The 19,595-nt window shown below is 33.5% G+C and overlaps 1 protein-coding gene across 1 annotated transcript in view; it reads right to left on the bottom strand.

Moving 5' to 3' along the window:
- Pgm1 (phosphoglucose mutase 1) overlaps window positions 1-19,595 on the bottom strand; it is a 61,326-nt gene that overhangs the window by 13,018 nt on the left and 28,713 nt on the right. The window contains exons 7-10 of the mRNA XM_081759407.1: window positions 18,260-18,370; window positions 9,627-9,767; window positions 3,989-4,172; window positions 1,564-1,698 (exon numbers count right to left, since the gene is read on the bottom strand). Coding sequence (XP_081615533.1) covers window positions 1,564-1,698; window positions 3,989-4,172; window positions 9,627-9,767; window positions 18,260-18,370 — 571 coding nt within the window. The remainder of the gene's footprint in view (window positions 1-1,563; window positions 1,699-3,988; window positions 4,173-9,626; window positions 9,768-18,259; window positions 18,371-19,595) is intronic.

Here is a 19,595-nt window from a genome sequence, read left to right as displayed (position 1 = left end):
ATGATTTCAAACTTTTGATTTACGGTTATTTGTGATTTCACGTTCAACAAAGACAAATAATATTTTAAAGTATGTGTACTTTAAATAAGTTATTTAAATAGATCTTTTTTATAAAGTTTATTCTTTAATATTATTGTTCAAAACCTTTGTATTTTAATAAGTCTTCTCCAAAATGAATGCAAATCAATTGTGCTGCCATCTTTGGAGTTCTTTTAAACTACATGTTTGTAGACGTTTATATGTTTGGTCAATCCTTTCGACAATGAGATCTCGGGAACTGCAATTTCTCGGGAGAAAGATGACGTTTTTACTGATCGATTGCAAATTTTGCATAGATTGTCCAGTTCTAATTGAATATTTATAAAACATGGCCGTTACTTCTTTATTACGCTTTTACGGGTACACTGGATGTGTTGAAATTAAAAAAAGAAAAACTAAAGTATCATATCCTACGAGTTCTACATTCCAACACAAAATAATTGTATATAGAGGTTGTATATCTCTCAGGCGTTTGTTTCATGGCCAAATGATAATGAAAAAAGGAAGGATAATCATTTCTCCAGTCTAAGATAAATCTTTATTGTTTGGAGTGTATCACTGACGTGTGTATTGTAATGAATTAATTGTTTGTGTAATGTATTTGCTTATTATATACTGCATGCAAGAAGAAAGTAAACACTGGTCGTACATGAATTAAAAATTCCAACCGGAGGTAGGCTCAAATCTTGCAACTTCACTTGTGTCTGCAAAGGGAGGAATGACAAGGAGATTCATGCTCATACGTAAATGATGCACTGTGTAGAGAGCGCAGGTTCAGCTAGTATATATAAAGTAAAAATGGAACTGCAGTTTGATTCTATTCTCTGGAGAATGCAAATATAACTAAACATCTGAAAATATGCATATGTCTCTTTCTTTATTTGAAAAGGTACTCTATAATTATCAGAAGGCATTTAAAAGATTTCTCAGTCATTAACACAAATCTTGTTCCCACATCTATATTGGCACATCTACACAAATCTTCTATTAATTTCTTTTTCAAATTCTTTCTATTCTTCTAGGTTCAGTTCAGTTCAGTTCAGAACAATCATTATTTCCTCCGTAAAAAAAAAAAAAAAAAAAAAAACCAATTTTTCTTTGAATGAAATTTAGGGTAAAATCAGCAAATGATCAACCAGATAACTGAAAATATAGGACAAAGCACTACATATATTTAAAAGACAGAAGTAGATCTACATGAAGATTAATATCGAGGACCTGGAAATGTCTTCACACACATTATTCTGTGTTAACATTATTCTGGGTGATATTATTATATTAAATCGTAATCTGATCTACTGTGCTTTCAGTAATATAGCGTATAAGCGTGTCAGATTCTTACGTCATAGAAACCACATGAATTACTTAATATGTACTCACATTTTTTTAGAAGTTATTTCATTACTAAATTTTTTTCTTTAATTCCCGGTGCAACAATGGAATAACCAAAACAAACACGAACTATTCTACTTATATACACACTAACCATGAACTAAGCATGTATTAACATCTAATACTACATACCTGAGCACTCAACTCATACTTGCTTTGATCAGACTCATAACTATCAACGTACATGCGAATGGTTGCTCCTGAGCTACCTGTGCCACTGAGACGGAAGATTATTCGGGATCCATCTTCAAACAATATTCTAATCCCCTGAAAGAGAAAAATGAAACTAAAATTAAAAATATTAAATAATAATTATTGAAGGTGAGATGAAGGCAAGTGTTTCTTGACTGACAATCGAAGATGAAACTGACATTTACCTATCACGTTACAAAATCGTAGTTACTTTTGGCAGGTGTGGATTAGTTAGCTTATCTTTCTTATGACAGAAGCACAGGGCCAGTAATATAGTAACAGAGAACAGTGATTAGTACAACATGTACAGCGATTTTTTTTTAATGTTCACTCACCTTTCTTTGAATAAGAAATATTTGTTTAAAAGAAAATAAGCAATTATATTAAAACTAAACTTTGCCCACTTTAGTAAATAGTTAAGCATTTCTTTTCATTACAGATATATAGGCCTATATCCAGTTAAGCAACATATAAACATTTTGTAAGCTGTGACACAACAAATTAATTCAGGAACTTACTTTGTAATCGTTACAAAATTTAACTAATACCTTATTTAGCATTACAGTAGATAACTGTAAACATGCGCTAGTGAATGAGCGCCTGTTGTCCGCTAGCACATTCTTATATTTGGGAAAGCTCCTTTCAACTTGAACAGAAGCTATGGGAGCATACTTGAAATGAACTATGTCATTGGGGTTAAACTTTGGAGGATAACATTTCACCTTGCAATATACTTGAAATTGCACACGAAGTATTGTATCAGTTGTTTCTTTCCAGCACACGTTTCAATTTACACAGAACGCTGTTGCCAACATCACCTGACGCCTTTTTTTTTTTTTTTTTTTTTTAAACCCAATAATGAGGAAGCAGGGAAAGATTACTTAACTTCGTGTTTTCCAAATTCCTAAACAGTGTGTGTTTTAAGATTTCCTTACGTAGAAGAAACACAATAAAAAGACCGTAAGTGACCTAAAAGTTACCTTAAAATATTAAAAAAATGACACGAAACTTGAAAACGGCAAAAAGTGACCAAAATTTGACCCTAAAAATATATATTTTTAGAACCTAGAGTTGATGGATAACGTTTATATTTGAACTTGTCTTGTCCTCTGCATAACAGAAAAACAGTTGACTTGTCGACAAGATCCGGGCCCTGGTGATAATTAAAGCAAGTGAATGAATTGATAGAATGAGATTGTTAGAGGAAGGGAGTACCTGAAAAAATCTACGGACACGATGCTGTTCATCATAGATTTACTTGACCGGGGATCGAATCCGAGACCCCACGCACCAGAGGTAAGGGCTCTACCATTGAACCAGAGTGTTCCTATTCCAAGATACACTCATAAATGTGGTAAAAAAAAAACATATATATATATATATATATATATTATAGTGAAGAACGAAGGTAATGTGCATATTTTTAGTGTAGATACAAATATTCTATATAAATTTTTCCTGGTTAGAGGAACACGTCATGGTTAGTAAATTAAAATATAATGTAAACAAATGTTCCTTACAATGTAAACAAATTGTTGTAACAAGTTACTTATTCAATCTCAATCTCCTTTTAAGGAACTGTTCTGCAGATGGTTCTAGAATGTTCAACCGAAATACTAACGATAAATTAAATTTTATGCAGTAAAATAGATAAGGAGTTTTATTTTTCATTAACCTTGATAAGAACTGGAATGGTATAAGTTCATTCAGAATCTGGACCTTAATGACGACCGATCAGGCTCAGAAGCTGCCTTGGGAAAATCTCATTCTTTCATAAACAACAGAACGAGTAGTTTAATGGTTAAGATTTAGTCAATATCTACTGTGTTATACAATATTTATTCAGGTTAAACAATTATTTTAAGACCTCTTTCAGAGCAAGCTATTTAAAAAGAAGACCACGAAGAATTTAATGCAATGACTTTGGTTTATATTTTGTGAAAGGCATTCAAGCAGCAAGCAGATTCTTGTCTACTTATTACATTGAGAAAAGCAGAAGGTACGCTACGGAAATCATTTCAACAGTGAACTTCATACAGGCGCATAAGCAGGTTGGTAAGTTATGCTTTAAACACTATTATCGGCGACATCTTTACGGACCAATCTGCTATCTAAGTGGCACTCCCAGCACAATTTGAACTTGCCAACATCTGCGCAAAAAGTTTAGTTATGATGCTACGAAATAAACCACGCGTATGACTTCACAGGCTGTAGATGTTGCTGGCTTGTCAAATTAACGCGGCTAGCAATACTAACGTCCTATCAAATGACAGACTAGCAAGTCACGATTATAACTGATCAACAACGTGGAATAATTCATTCATTAATTTAAAATAAAGCAGATTTGTTATTTTAACCTACTAACCTGTTTTCTAGCTACACTGCCATCGATTGGATCAGTATATTCAAAATTGTCACCCTTCGCTACTTTGTAAGTTTTCTGCTCTGCTGTGTACTCCTTACCAATGAAATCCGACGAATTTACCAATTTCTCAAGATCTTCTATCATCTGATTACAAGGTGCTGCGTCACAATTCTCATAATCATACCTATAATAACGAATTTACATTAATCTCAGCTGTAATTATTTAAAAAATTCCAACAATGCATTCTTTATCCAACAATTCATTATTTATCTGTGAATTACATGCTTATACATATAGAAAGAAAAGCACTTACGTTCAAGTTAAGTAACTGATAAAAGTGTGCAAGTATTATCTAGCTAAGTAATCCATTAAGGATAGAATAATAACCAAAACTAAATACAAACAACAAATACTGAGATTAAGAGAGTTCTCGTAATCGGGTACAAAAATGTGGATGCTAGCAATAGAAGATATTTTGCAATTAATCCACAATACACCTACTCAGAAAGACATACATTCAATGATTTATGACAGAAGTTGGTTTTTTTTTTTTCCCTCATTTGATCTTACAAGAAATTCGACGGTCTCTTGATTTAGACTTACTTTTCAAAGTCAATTAGTATCATTATTGATCGAGACAAATTCAATCAAACAATCCAAAACAGGAATACGAAATGCAACATGTGGGATCAAACATTTTCAAGTTTTCACTACACTTCTCATTTATTATTTATTTTTTAAGTAATTCAGTAACAATCAACAATATAATAACTGTACAAGATGCTATGTAATATTTACAAAATGCTAATAAACGTTCAAATTGTTGTTTTAAAACATTTCATAGAATCAAGAAATTTGACTACCCGACAATTATGACACAAGCTGCGTATTATGGTTTCTATCCTACAACTTATAGGTTTGAAAGGAATTCTTACGTCATTAAATAGCATTCTCTTTCTACTACCTAAATCTCTAAATCTGTATTCTTTATTTATTGCCTAATCACTAAAATTCACAAAAACTGCTGGGGATTGTACCGAAAATTTTTAATACTAATACTACTACTACTACTACTAATAACAATAATAATAATAATACATTGCTTGACAATTGCTAGAAACAAATAACGTATAGTTTCTAGAAACACGATCCTGTTACATCTAGTGATCAATATTTGAGTACATATATTATTCCACCTCTATTGTCAAAAGATGGTTGGAATTTCCATATGCCACGCAGTGCATAGAAATACGTGATAAGCGAAAAACAGATGAAAAGCAATATATAGAGAGAACATTAAATATGCAGTGAATGCAGAGTGTTCCGATCAATCAGTAAGGCGTATGACTAATTTGGACATTACAGCATCTTCAAAAATATGTTTGGCATGCTATCAATGAGTGTGTTCACGAGAGCCTGGGGTATATTGTCTCAGTTTTGTTTAAAAACAGTTTTGATAGCCTTGAGGGTCAAAGAAATGGATTTCTCTATGCAATTCGTCTTCAGAAAGCATCCCAGGCATGTTTGATGGGGTAAAGTTCTGGGGAATACACTGGCCAATTCACATGGTTGATGTCCTAACTCTCCAGTGTGTCTATAACTTGGTCAGTTTTGTGTGGGCGTGCGTTGGTTTTCACTCAAACTATATAATCGAATTCGTGAATTTTACGGTTCAAAATTTTTTAAGTCTCAAGATCAGAAAGTTTTATATAAACTTTACCGACCTCACAATGACAAACTGCCCGGTGCGGGACCCAAGGGTGCGTTAAGGTGGAAAAATTCAAACTTGTTGAGCTGAGGAACTTTGATGAACCTTGTTTAATGTAGTCAATATCATCGATGCATTATGTATAACTGAAGTCGTTTATCTTTCTAGAATAATGAAATTACACTTACTGTTGAACATTCACAATCTATTTATTATTAGACTAAATTTTCACTTATATTGTGCATATCACTTATTTTTTGTTTTAACTTCTGACAACCCTATTTTAATAGATAAGTTATCAAGCACAAAATTAATTTATAGAAACTATTAATACTTTTTTACAGGTTATTATTCTCCTTAAGATTTCCATCTCTCTGTGATGTCAAACATTTTAAATTTAATGCAGTTCTAATGCAGAGTTTTGCGAAGCAAAATCTATTGTCTTGTGAATTTTTTTTTTTATTAATTTGAAAACTTAAGACTTTCACGGTTTAGTAAGAAAATTCAGTTTTCATGGTTGGGTGGGCACCCTATCTGTGAAAACGAAGTCAGGACCCACTGCATCATGAGAAAGTTGAAAATATTCTTTCACAATTTTGGTAGAATAATCCTGTAATGGGTTTTGCGTTAAAGATGTGCAGTAATGTTCTTTCATTTTTCAATATGTTCACCCATGTAACTCGAGGATCATATACCTGTTACATTCACGGATGTGCTTGGGTATCATGCCCCGTTCTCTCCCACCATGTCATGTCCTGAAGTACTCATCTGGAAATGTCAACAGGACTACAACCCTTGGCCCTAGTCACGATGTTTCTCACACCACTGTACTACGGAACGACGGTAGGCTGTAGATAATGGAATACAAACCACTAGGGGCTCCAGGCATATCTAATCGTCGTGAAATGGTTTTGTAGACACATGGAAACTAGAAACAGCGGCAATTTGGATTGGAGTGGCAAATCGATTCCTTTTTTTTGAATTGGGCCTACGTACTGTCGAACTATACACATTCCATGACCTCCATCATACACTTTACTGGGCTTTCGGTATCTATGGCCATTTAGCTCATGTATGAAGGATGACGTCCCTTGACGAGTACAATATCCGGGAAAAGGGAAGGAAGAAAGCAAGCGGCCTGGGACCTATAAGTTAGGACCACCCCGGCATTTGCCTGGTGTGAATGAGGAAAACCCAGGAAAACTTCATTAAGGATAGCTGGCCTGACACTTTTTCGACCGAGTGCCTCTACCGGGAATTGAACCCGGGACCGCCCGCACCGAAGGCGAGAGCGTTAGCGACTACGCTACGCGGGGCCACTCCATCATACACCCGTACAGTCATGTAAGAAAAGCTTCCGGAAATAGGAAAATAACACATTGATACTCCATCACACGTACGACCTGCAGCAAGCCGACCAACAGCTCTGTCATGACCTTATTACTTAGATGACTCCATCCCGTCATCATTCAACAGACTATTCGCTTTGCCCGACAGTACTGCACTGACACAGCTTCTACCATATTTGACTGTATCTCGTGAGTACCACCTTCTCAGTGTCGCAGTCTGTAGCATGTTTGCTTCTCCTGATGGGTGCACGGCACACTAGTGCTCGTTACTGGTACATTCAAATCAATACACGAATACGAAACAATGTGAACAAAAGCTAAGTGTCAATTCTGTTTGTCAAGCAAATGTCAAGCAGTACAATAATATGGAAGTAAATTTGCTTAATATAATTCGAAAATAAAAAAATACTAATCTTCGCGAAATGCTGTAAGACGTTTAAAACCTTAAATCCTGAACAAATTATATTTCTCTATAATTTTATAGGCTGTTGGGTTAACAAATTGTTGTTCAAAACATGAAAAAAAATATGGAGATATGAAATGACTGCTGTTCCTGTTACGAACTCCGGAGATTGTATGCATTTACCTTACCATTTTATTGCTTAAACATCGATCATTTTTTCCAAAGCATTGTAAAATATGTCACACTTCAAATGAAATGAAATGAAATCTTTGAGTTTTACGTCCCACGGTTATGCCGGTTAGGTTAAAGGAGACGGTGATGATGAGTAATGAATGAAATGGTGGAATGAAGAAAGTGGGAGAAAACGGGAGAACCCCGAGGAAACCCACGCACACGGTGTTTGTCCACCACAAAGTTCACTTGGCGGGGGCTGGGATCGAACCCGGGACCCCAAGCACCAGAGGTGAACGCTCTACCACTGAGCCACCGTGGGCCCTTGTCACACTTCAAAGAATGCTATCTTTCGAACAATGCTATTTCCTTTGCAAGATTTTTTTTGAAGATTCTTTAGAAAATATATGTGAATACACAAAAACATTGGTCAATATCATGCGTGTTAGGATAATGAATTTTAACACCAATGCTCAAACCCTACTTTATTGTGTCAACTACCGGACTTAAAACTTACATACGCTCGCAATTTCTTTTCCTGAATTTCTGTTCAACAATGATAATTAATGATATGATAATATTAAAATGAAAGTCATTTAAAACTTACACGTTCCCATTAAATAAACAACGATTTCCAACAGCTTAAATGGCCCAGAAATTTAAAAATTGTCATCAATTGTAGTCAGAGATTTCAAAGTAATAATAAAATACTTAGAATAAGAGCTCTTCTGACATAACGCCGATAGAAAATTTCTAGAATCTTTATTATTATTATTTTACATTATTAAGACAAAATTTCCGGCACTGAGTTTTGACAAAGGCATTATATTATGGGCAAGGGATGGAACAGCGTAATCATCAATTGTTTCAAATAAAGATCTTAATTACATTAAATACTGACTGCCCTTCAACTAAAAAGGCTTTTTAGGTTACAAAAATCAGCGTACGAGTTACAAAAACTTTTATTAAGAAAACAAACATGTAATATATTTGCATATACATTGTATTTAGTTATCTAAATTTCTCTCAGCTTTCGTCGTGTGGATGCAAGATGACAGAACATTCCAAATCCTCAGTTGATTTTGAACACTACCAATGATCTCTAGTCTTTTCTTTCCTAAGGTAAAAAAATCTAAGATCGCCGGGAATTAAGGAACCAGTTTTTGTTTTTGTAATTTGATTTTTACGCAAAAAATACAATAACACGTTCTCAGAGAAAAATTCTTATTGTATATGTTTAATAATTAGTACTAAAGTTGAAGTGAGTTCAACCGCGAACTTTTAAAAAACCAGTGTAGTTATACCGAATATCAGAATTTGAAGATTGAAGAATTTAAAACATGGCGTAATTGTTATTTCAGTAATTCAAGCATAGGTAACCAGTTTGATTATGGACAAGATTTAAATAAGTTGGTTCTTCATCCATGAATTATTTCACCAAGGTCGTAAACAGGAAGCCACGCGCTGTGTGATGGAGAAATTCATCAACCCTTGAAGTGGTTTGCCGAAAAGTTAATCAAATTCATGTTGTTTTCTGCTGTTAATACAAGTATAATAGCGCTTTTCCCTACAAACTCAAAATCAATATGTCAGTCTACGAACCTATGTCAAAATTATTAACAATCACGTACCGATAATGATAAGGAGTCTTCGAAATGTATGCGATTAAATTAACTAAAACGGCAATTTAAGCCGAGTTCAAAGTTAGTACTTCATTAACACATCTATTAAGTTATTGAACAACATCCCATAAATACTTCACGGCTAACTTTCTAAAATCCCCATGTTAACGGTTTCCTCAAGGTTGGAAATATACAGAAGAGCCACAGTAACAACCGAGCCGCGCAACCTAGTTCCATGCCTTTGCAATAGATTTTACTTAGGCCGTAATCCACATCGAAGTTTTCGCTTCCGAGCCTTACGTAAACTCATGCATTTTGAACTGAAATACGGTGACGGATTTCTCTTTCCTTTTTAACAGGTAGTTTCTCATGAAGTTTCCATACCTTGTAAAGAAATTCCTTCCATACTTATTCCAGTGTCTCTTCAATATTTCTTCTACGCTTACTTTGTGGTGTGCAAGAACAGACAACCAAGCAAGACAAGCCCACAGACCATCCTTTTCTCGAATATGATCTGACCCTGTTCTGTGATAAAAAAAAAAATAAATAAATAAAATAAAATAAAATAAAATAAAATAAAAAAATAAGAACACAATGATTTTGTAATATAACATCAAAATTAAGGGGATCAAAGTATGCAAGCTCAATAATTTGCTACCATATTAGATATTCTCAAAATACAAATATTTTTTCTAATCTTTTCATGACAATTTTACAAATTAGACTCATATAAGACATGCTACAAATAAGGTAATTTATTTCTTATGGAGTTAGTGAAAATAATACAAAACAAACTTACATTCAAATAAATTAATCTATTAGTTTGGCCACTCAATGAAAAAGCGACATCTAAAGATTTTCGTAAGATTCTTCTTTTCCCTCAGTTTCATTTACTGACAAATTCGTTGAATGTAGATGAACTATAATACTACATCTACGCCTTGGAGAAGATCCTCTATCAAGCAAACTGTGAAATTCGACAGACTTTCTGCTCTCAATTCAGTTTATCATTTTACAAGGGTCATGGAAAAGTCAAGCAAATTTGCCATGCCAATCTGGGAAGGTAACAACTTTGGTATACTGATTTGCCGTATATCTTGAACACCAAAATAACAAGAATTTCGCCATAATTGTAATGAAACACTAACACGAAAAAACACCGGTACGTGATCCTCAGCTATTACCGCCCAAAATTTAATTATGCAAACGATAGTAAACAAAATGAGAGAGGATGAATCAAGACCATGTTCTTCCTCGTGCTCATGGTGACACAGAGTTTGAATGAATGTGAATAGTTCGTTCTTTGTATTCATGTCTTTTCTCTCTTTTTCATTAACTCCTCCTGTGTTCTGTTCCAATTTAATACTTTTATATTTAGTTTGTCTTTTTGTTTCTTCCTTTCTTTATTTGCAAGAGATTATAACCTGTTCCTTGATTGGTTTTACTTGTGTGCCACTGTTTTCTTTATATGTACACTAGGCTTCGGCTAGCAAGAGGACTACTTCGCTCCCAAACTTCCGAATTTGCTCGGCCTATGGTTTCGCACTTCTCACAATCCTAACATGTATCTAATTTTAAAGGATTTTGGGACATGATCACCTTATTATCTAAACCCTTACCCTTTTTCATTAACATGTCTATTCTTAAGTCATTTCGAGATACGGCCATATTATTTTCACAATTAAAACCCCTATCATTCTTTCTTCTCTTCTAAAAGAAAAGAAACAAAAAACCGCCGACACACGTCTTTAATTATTTTAAATTAAAACCCTAAGTACCAATTTTCATGCATCTAACATCGAGGGATTTTGAGATATGGCCATCTTGTTTTAATTGCAACTTCTACCATTTTTTGTTCTTTTCTACGGAAAACAAACAAACAAACACACACACACACACACACACACACACAAAGAAAGTGAAACTCGTCTTTATTTTAAATGAAAGATCTAATACAAAATTTCATGTCTCTAACGAAATAAGAAGTCCATCTACCAAATTTCATGTCTCTAATCTTCAGAAATCCTGAGACATTTTAAGATAACTGCCACTTCTCTTGCCCCCCCCTCTTCCCTGTCAAATTTCCAAACATTCTTCCTCAGACAGACCTAACATCACAAATTCTATAACCCTGTACACATTTCAAGTTTCCAGCTTAAGCGATTTGGCCTGGGCGTTGATCAGTCAGGACTACTTTTATATATAGAAGTATAATACAAATGCATTCTCCTTTTCCGGTACTAAAATTCCTTCAACCTCATTTACAGGGCCCATGACATTTGGGCGCAGACATTTGAACGCGGCCGTTTGGGCGCAAAACCTTTTATCCAAATAGGTTTATCTACTTACATATGTTATAATGTATTTCTTAACTAGAGCCCGGATATTTACGTACTAAAATATAAAACGACACTGAAAATTTCGAAAAACTCCCACAAATAATTCTGCATAAATAAAAATAAAATCTTGAAGTTTCTTCATATCATGCACAACTTATCTCTACTAGTTGAAAAGAAATGGGAAGAAACCATAGCAAACTATTGACTATTCGGTCTTCGTACTATGTGGATTAGTTTTAAAAGAATATTTTATCTTTTAATAAAATAAGACATATGTAATAGACATGTAATTTGTGTAAAAAGGCGTACATTTCTTGTTAACGTTCAGTTATTTTAAAGATGTCACTGTATATTTATACTGAACTGTGTATTTGATTTTTTTATTTTTTTTTATTTTGAGTCATTGTTAAATTTATCTTAAAATGTGTACAATACTGTACGTATTTTCATTTTGTATAATAAATTATTAAAATATGTAGTACAAAACATAAGAAGTGTTTATTAAGTACTGGTCTGTACAAAGAGGTCAGAAGAAACAAATAAGAGCTGGTTCTAGAATAAAAATTGTGCTTTTAATGTTATGGGTGGTTCAGGAAGTAAGTATTTATTGAATGCTTTTTTATTTGATCTGCCTATTAGGCCGGATAGTTTATATTATATTAATAGAAAGTTATTTCAGATTTCATAAAAACAGGCACTAGCTCTACATTGAAATAGGAAGAATAAGCCAAATAAAATTTACTGTAGGCAGCATGTGACACCCCAAAACAAATATTTATCCTTTATAATATATCTAACGTAAAGGAACGATACGTTTGGGAGGCATAACAAGGACAGCATTATTTTCAATAAGGATATGGAGTCTGTATGACAGTATAACAAAGTTCTCACTGACCAGTCAAGAACGAACAACCACGCCTAAGCAGCTAATCATAGGATGCTTTGCGCCCAAACGTCCTGCTCCGTTTACAGGGTGGCGCATGATATAATTTGGTGTTTGATATAGATGTTTTAGTACGTGTGCAAAATGTGCAGTGTTTCCCGAGAATTCAATTTGTGTTTGGCGTTCCAGGTTGAGAGAGAGAGATATCGAAGTAGACCTTCCAATCAACAGAGCTCCGCCATTTTTGCATGAAATAAAACAGTGTTGTGCAAACGCAAAGAAAGCTTTGTGCTCATTTCAAAACAAAGTGGACTCCGTGTGAGAAAACAAATACATAAATTATATGGAAAATTCAGAAGGGAAGATTCAGTGTTAAAATCCAATCGTCTTCATCCTGCCGTTGTTTGCAGGAAACGTTGAGGTTATCTGTATCGTGCTACAAAAGACCCTTGGAAAGTCAATCTGGAAACTTTCTTGTAACAATAGGGATAGAAGTTTCGTGAAACTAATATTAAAACGAGATCTGAATTTGTTTCCGTATGAAATCAGTATTGCATAAACTTACGAATAGAAACAAAGAAAAGCGATTGACCTCTTCTGCGTGGGTTTGTGAAAAGAACTAAGTTTTGAGTAACATGTTGTTCTCGAGTGAAGACCACTTAACCTTAATGGTATTGTTAACAGACAAAATATTAATTTTGGGGTTCCGAAAACCCAAAAATATGCCACAAAAAAATCTTGCATACTCCAGCAGTTTCACTGCTTCCAGTCATGGCCTGCTTGGACCTACATTTCTTTGAGAATAAATGGTGAGGATACTTGAAAAATGCTTCGTGACAGCTTCATCTCAACACTTTCATGAAACAGCCTTGCCCTTTCACACAATGTATGATGCAAAACATTATATGTCGAAAGTTGTGTACTTTAGTTTTTGCATGAAACATTTGTAGAACGAGTAGCTTCAAATCGATTACCCATTCTATTCCATTGTGGACAATCGTGGCCCACATATATTCCAGATTTCAATTCCTGTGATTTATTTTTTCTTTGGAGATTTCTTAAGCAAAAGACCTCAACGAACATCCGTACATTGTATAGCAAATGGAAACGCGAATTATTCAGGTACGCAGTGAGACCACTAAGGACCTGTGTCTCCGCGTAGTGGGGAACGTAACTATCAGTTTTGGAAGATTATCAATGAAAAGTGTGGACATACAGAGTATGTGTTAAAGGGAAACTCATCTTTCGATTGTAAAACTCTTACAAAGTTCTTTAGTGTTTTCTCTGATTACTACCACCTTTTCTCATTTTATAGTTTACTTTTTATTATGTAATATTTTTAAATTCTTCTTTCTTATTCCTTTCCTATTATTGTACGTAATTTAGTATGCAAGATTTTCTCTTTGGCTTCTTTTCCAACTACTCTTATCGATCAATCCGTCTTATTAGCTTATCTTCCACCATTAAAACTTTCTTCACTTTCAATCAGTAAAACTATCACGTGAAACTGAAATTAAAATATAGCCCTAAAATGAAAATGTTTTCTCTCTTTCAGATTTATATAACCAGAAAATAATTTAAAATAGCAGGGAGAAGCAAAACACTCCTAATCGTCACATACAATTGGTGAGGGAACCCGTGTGTATTAAATGTATCTGACAGTTTGAATTCTATCCACAGAGAAGGAAATAAATATAATGAATGTTTCACTAGTTCGATAACATTTCTACGTACTGTAATAATTTTATTCTAATCGCCACACTTCATTATTATTAGAAATAAATTTATAATTACAATTTTAGTATGGTACAAATTCTTCCAATAATCTGAAAATTAACTAGGTAAAATACTTTCATACATACAATTACATTTTATGTTTCAGGATTAACAGCGAAGTTTTCCTATAAAGGCAATAACTACCTGGAAATAGAGATGTGGTTCGCGTAAATACCCAGTGGGTAGGTAAATAAAAATGGATATTTACCCCTTTTGTATTTACCTACCCAAAAAATGGGTATTTTACGAAATTACAACTATTATGAAGCTTTAAGAATTGTTAGCCACACCGGTGAAGTTTTTCTGGATTTTGGGGTCTCTTGAGCGCGATTTCTCGTTCATTCACTATAAATATGCAAAATAAGAAATTCACCCCATTATCTTCTGCAGGCAATTTTGACCATGGCGCACCCGTGGTACAATTTTGGATATTATATGTTATTTTAGGTTGAAGCGACATCTAAAACCTATTTTTTAAAATAATTTTTCTCGAAGAACTTCATAGGTAAAGATGAGATCAAAACATTGAAACGAATTTTTTGAAAGGGGGAAATAGTGGGGGGTGGGGTGTTACAATTGTCAGACGAAGCCCTCGTGTATACCTATACATACATCTAAGTTTGAACAACATCGATAGAGGCAATCTTGAGAAATAATTCACACAACTTTTCTGATTTTACGTCATTGCTTACGAACAAATCAGAGTTGAGAATCAAAGTCAGAGTTGAAACTTGAGGGATTAATGTCTCCTCGGGGTACCTACATTACCACCCACTTGTCTCAAGATTGATCTGGGCTATTTTACTAATTCACCCATGTCCTTTCTTCACGAAGATGTGAACGGTTTTTAAACTTGAATTAGTTTCACCAAGACTTAAAAAAATTAAGAAATTGTAGTATGACTTCAAGCCTGATATTGTCCAAACATAGAAATTATATTTATAAATCCTTTTTGTTGAATCTTTGGGAGACAGCCCCAGTTCAAGAACTCTATCAAGTTATTACGTATTTTCATTTGAGAATAGATATTTTGAGACTCCTTCAATCCAACGATTTTTCCCGAAATGTGTAATTTTGAAATTTTAAAAATCTCATAAAAGTTTCACAGACATCAACTCAGACACTCGACACACAATTAAAGGATAAACGAAAGCTGGATCATGTATCTAAAGCATTAAATATCAGAGGCTACACCTAATTGAATAAAAACGTGCAAAATTATCAAAATCTTACGGAGTCCAACATTATGGAGTTCATGTTAATCATGAAAAGATTGTGCCTTATGTCTACTAGTTTCGAACTTAAAACGACATTTTAGAGTAGTTTTATCATGGAGAAAGTGAGTTCGATATATTTAATGTAGTCGCATTAATTATATGCAAAAGATGCCGAAGAAAGAAAGAAGAAAAAATTACAACAATTTCCACCAAATACAGACTTTTCTTAATTTTTTATGGCTTCTTAGGTTCGACGTTACTATTTAGAAGTTTTGACAAAATCTTGATGTTGATGTTTTTTAAAACAAATAAAGACGTATAAAACGATAACGAAATTTTACAGGAAGTATATTAAAGGAAGTGTTGAACGGAAGCTTTGCCAAAGCGATCTTCGTTAGTGGGTGTTTCCTGTCACTTGTTGATCACCCTTTGTGGATTGAATTGAATTTTCGTCCTTCGTATGCTGTTCCATCAAAGAATCGCCTAGCAACGAGTTACTTGGATGCTCAATACATTGAAATGCAACAGGAAGTTAAAATGAAGTCAAAGGTATCAGGAAACTACATTTATAGTGTGACGGTTAGAGTAACTTCAGAAATGAATCTATCATTTATTTCGTCATTTCAAAGCCTGAACCTGTTTTTGTTGATTTCGTGTTCTCGAAAGAAAATAAACATGATGCACATTACTTGTCTAAAGATATTATGAAAGTTCTGTAAAAATATAACCCTGAAAATTTTTTAGTAATCATAGGAGACAACGCACCCAACATGAGAACAGCTTTTAAATTAGTAAAACAGAAGCATCCTAGTGTAGTATCTTTGGGTTGTCTTGCTCATTTTCTCCATTTGCTTTGTTCTGACATAATCGAATATCCATCTGTAAAGACATTACTGGGAAGTGTAATTGATGTTAAAACAATCCAACTTAGCCATCACTTACAAGCACTATTTACACAAGTCGCAAGGGAGAAAAGGGTTACAATTTCGTTAAAGTTGCTTGGATAAACAAGATGGGAAGCCATTTACACTGCCTCCAAAGTATGCTTGTCAATACTGGACTTCAGACGCTCGCTGTGAATGAGGAATCATCATTACCTTTAGAAATCACGGAATGACTTCTTGATTATGTATTCTGGGTTGGTATTGAAAAACTTGTAGCCATTTTGAAACCTATAGTAAATTTGATTAGTTGGTCGAGTAAAATGAGCCTCAGATAGACACTGTGCACTCAAAATTCCAGAGCTTTCATCTTTGACAGAACAGATACAATCATCAATTCTTTCGAAAACAGAAGAGCAATTAATAATGGAAAAATTTAAAGAAAGAAGTGAATTCGGCTTGGGCCCAAGTGATCTGACTGCAAATCTCCTCAATCCCACTTTCCAGGGCTGCAAATTGACCGTTGAAGAATTGCTTGATGAAGTAAACTTCGTTTGTGAAGTTGAAAAACAAATGGGCATATTTAGTAAATAATTTGATCGACTAATTTATTAAATTTAGTTACTTTGACAATTCTGCAACTTTCGTTATCATACAATTACTTCTACAGAATGACAAATTAGGTAAATGTGTAATTTGTTTAGTTTCTAAATATTTTCTAGGTTATTACTAAAGTAGAGTTTCTTTACTTTGATATAAGTATATAAAAAAGCTTGGTTGTGACAGTGTTACAGTTACATTATTTTACACATTTAATTGATTAATTCAGTAAACCAAGAGTAAAACACAATAAACTTGTTTCTCTAATTTTTTGCATAATTGAATATTCAGGACATATCATTGTATATAGATAAAATACCAAAAATAACATTATTTTGCATGAAGAAAGTAACCAGTTGTATTTGGAATATCAGTTCAGTTTTTTAATTATTAAAAAAGTTGTTTTTTATCAGTACTATTCAATTTTTTATGGTAATGTTAACTTTAGATCCTTAAAATAGGAAAGTAATTACTAATAGTTCATTTTCCGCGATTAATAAATTTGGTAAACCAAAAGAAAAAGTGGTTGTTCATTTTAGTTATAGAGATCCTGCTGTTACTTAAATAGTTTAGTTAGTGTGTTCATCGGTGATTTGAAAAACTGGAGAAGGTATTGGAAATAAAGGAAGATGCGCCAGATCGAGAAAAATGGAGAAAGCGGTTTTATTAGACAGGAACCTAAGGAAGAACTTAAATTCTGTGTCACTAATACCAGGAGCTACTGACAGACAGAATACTTAGTAATAGTGTATGATTAGTTTGGTGACAACTCACTGCATTTTCTTTAGTCATAGTCATGTTCTGTCATAAATTTTATATTTTCGTGTTGGTTTGATCCACTATCGAATTCTACAGTGTAGCTGATTGGACGCCTCAGGGGCACACTAAGGTAAGAATTCACGGGGTAGAATGGACAGTAATTTTCCGCCAAGGGTAATAGGATTTTTTTTTTTTTTTAAGTAGAAAGGAAAATAATGTAAGAGATAGGAAATCTGTACTATGTTACTTAATAAATATCAAATTCATTGATTAATTAGGTGGTTATTTAGTGCTCCTGTTTTCAGGTGATCAAATGACCATTATGTTTTTCATTACAACGATAAAATCCATTTATTGGTAATTGAAACATAAAATACCCACTAAAATACCCATTTTGGGTAAATACCCGGGTATTCTACATCTCTACCTGGAAACACAAAGCTCATTCTGAAGTATTACTAAATTTTAATAACTAAAAATCTCGCTGTTAGGTTCATATTTAGATGAAGAAAATTGGAGTGACAGACAAAGCCGGAAAAAAAAAAAGGTAAGATTAGCTTACCCAAAGCTCTCCTCGCCGCACAAAGAAAGCCTTTCAGCATCCATTAAATTTCCAAAGTACTTCCAACCTGTTGGGACTTCGAAGAACTCTACTTTTGTTTCTGCTGCAACTCTGAGAAAAGTATTAAACCGCATTAAATATTTCTGTTCTTAATGAAAAAAAAATTAATGACCATATAACACAAACTTGTAAGCAGTCAGAAAAGCTTATTTTCTGTGCCAAATCATACAATGTACAAACATAATTTGAACAATTGAATGGACATCTCGACTATCAAACATCATAAATCAGAAGAGAGTCACGCGATTATGGGTTTCAGTATTTCAATGCCACCATTTTAAAATTTTAGAAACTTTCCTTTTCCTCTTTCTGCAAACATAATGTAGAAATTGAAGGAACGTCAAGCAATACTGGAAGAAAACTTATTCCTGGGTTTAGTACAGATTCAGAAGTGAATTCGATGGAATTGTTTTACGTAACTCACTGCATTAATAAACCATCATAATAAGATATGAACAATTACTTCTTTCCCACCAAGATTTAAATCTTACTCTCTAGATAGTATGAGAAAGAATTGCACATATCTTTTGCCTCTTAGAATATTTATTGCAAGATTAGTATACGTACGAGTACAGAATATTCAGAAGTTAGTTTTCGTTCTTTACGTTGGCATAGTAACGTCCAAGTTGACGAACGTTACTATACCAACGTAGACAGATTTCAAGATATTATATATATATATATATATATATATATATATATATATATATATATATATATATATATACAGAATTAACTTCTTTGTGGAACATCAAAATAACTTAATTTTAAAATTTTAATTTTACCATTCCTATTTCTAAGTTTAGTCTTAAGGTGATTGAGTTTCAAAATCAACGGATGACAGCATATTTTTTTTCTACCTTTCCAATGTATTTTGTACCAAGCCACAATATTCACAATAATTGAGTGGAATCTTCAAACTGAATCAGTCATTTACAGAATAATTAGTGCACTTTTGTGATATTTTGTTTATTTCATTGTTATATTATCATGGTTCTGAAGGATTGAATCACGTGCTTTGCATAATGAATAAAACAAAGATAAAAAAAATTGAACGGATTACTCTCTAATTATTGATTCATTTGTCATTCGACAAAGCTTAAATATTCATCTCTTGTGTGAATACTTTCGCTCCCAACAAAATGTGATGGAAAAATAGGAGTTATGTGCTACCATTTGTTACTAATAAACAACATTGTGACGCTTACTTCGAATGTGAAATATTTTTTTCAAAGATAAAACACGAACGCATAATGCAGAAAGAACACACTTTCAA

Source organism: Thermobia domestica, chromosome 5 (assembly GCF_964235325.1).
Source record: "Thermobia domestica chromosome 5, izTheDome1.hap1.1, whole genome shotgun sequence".
Classification (NCBI taxonomy): domain Eukaryota; kingdom Metazoa; phylum Arthropoda; class Insecta; order Zygentoma; family Lepismatidae; genus Thermobia; species Thermobia domestica.
Note: the sequence above shows the minus strand (reverse complement) of the source record. Positions and strands in the feature narration are given on the sequence as shown.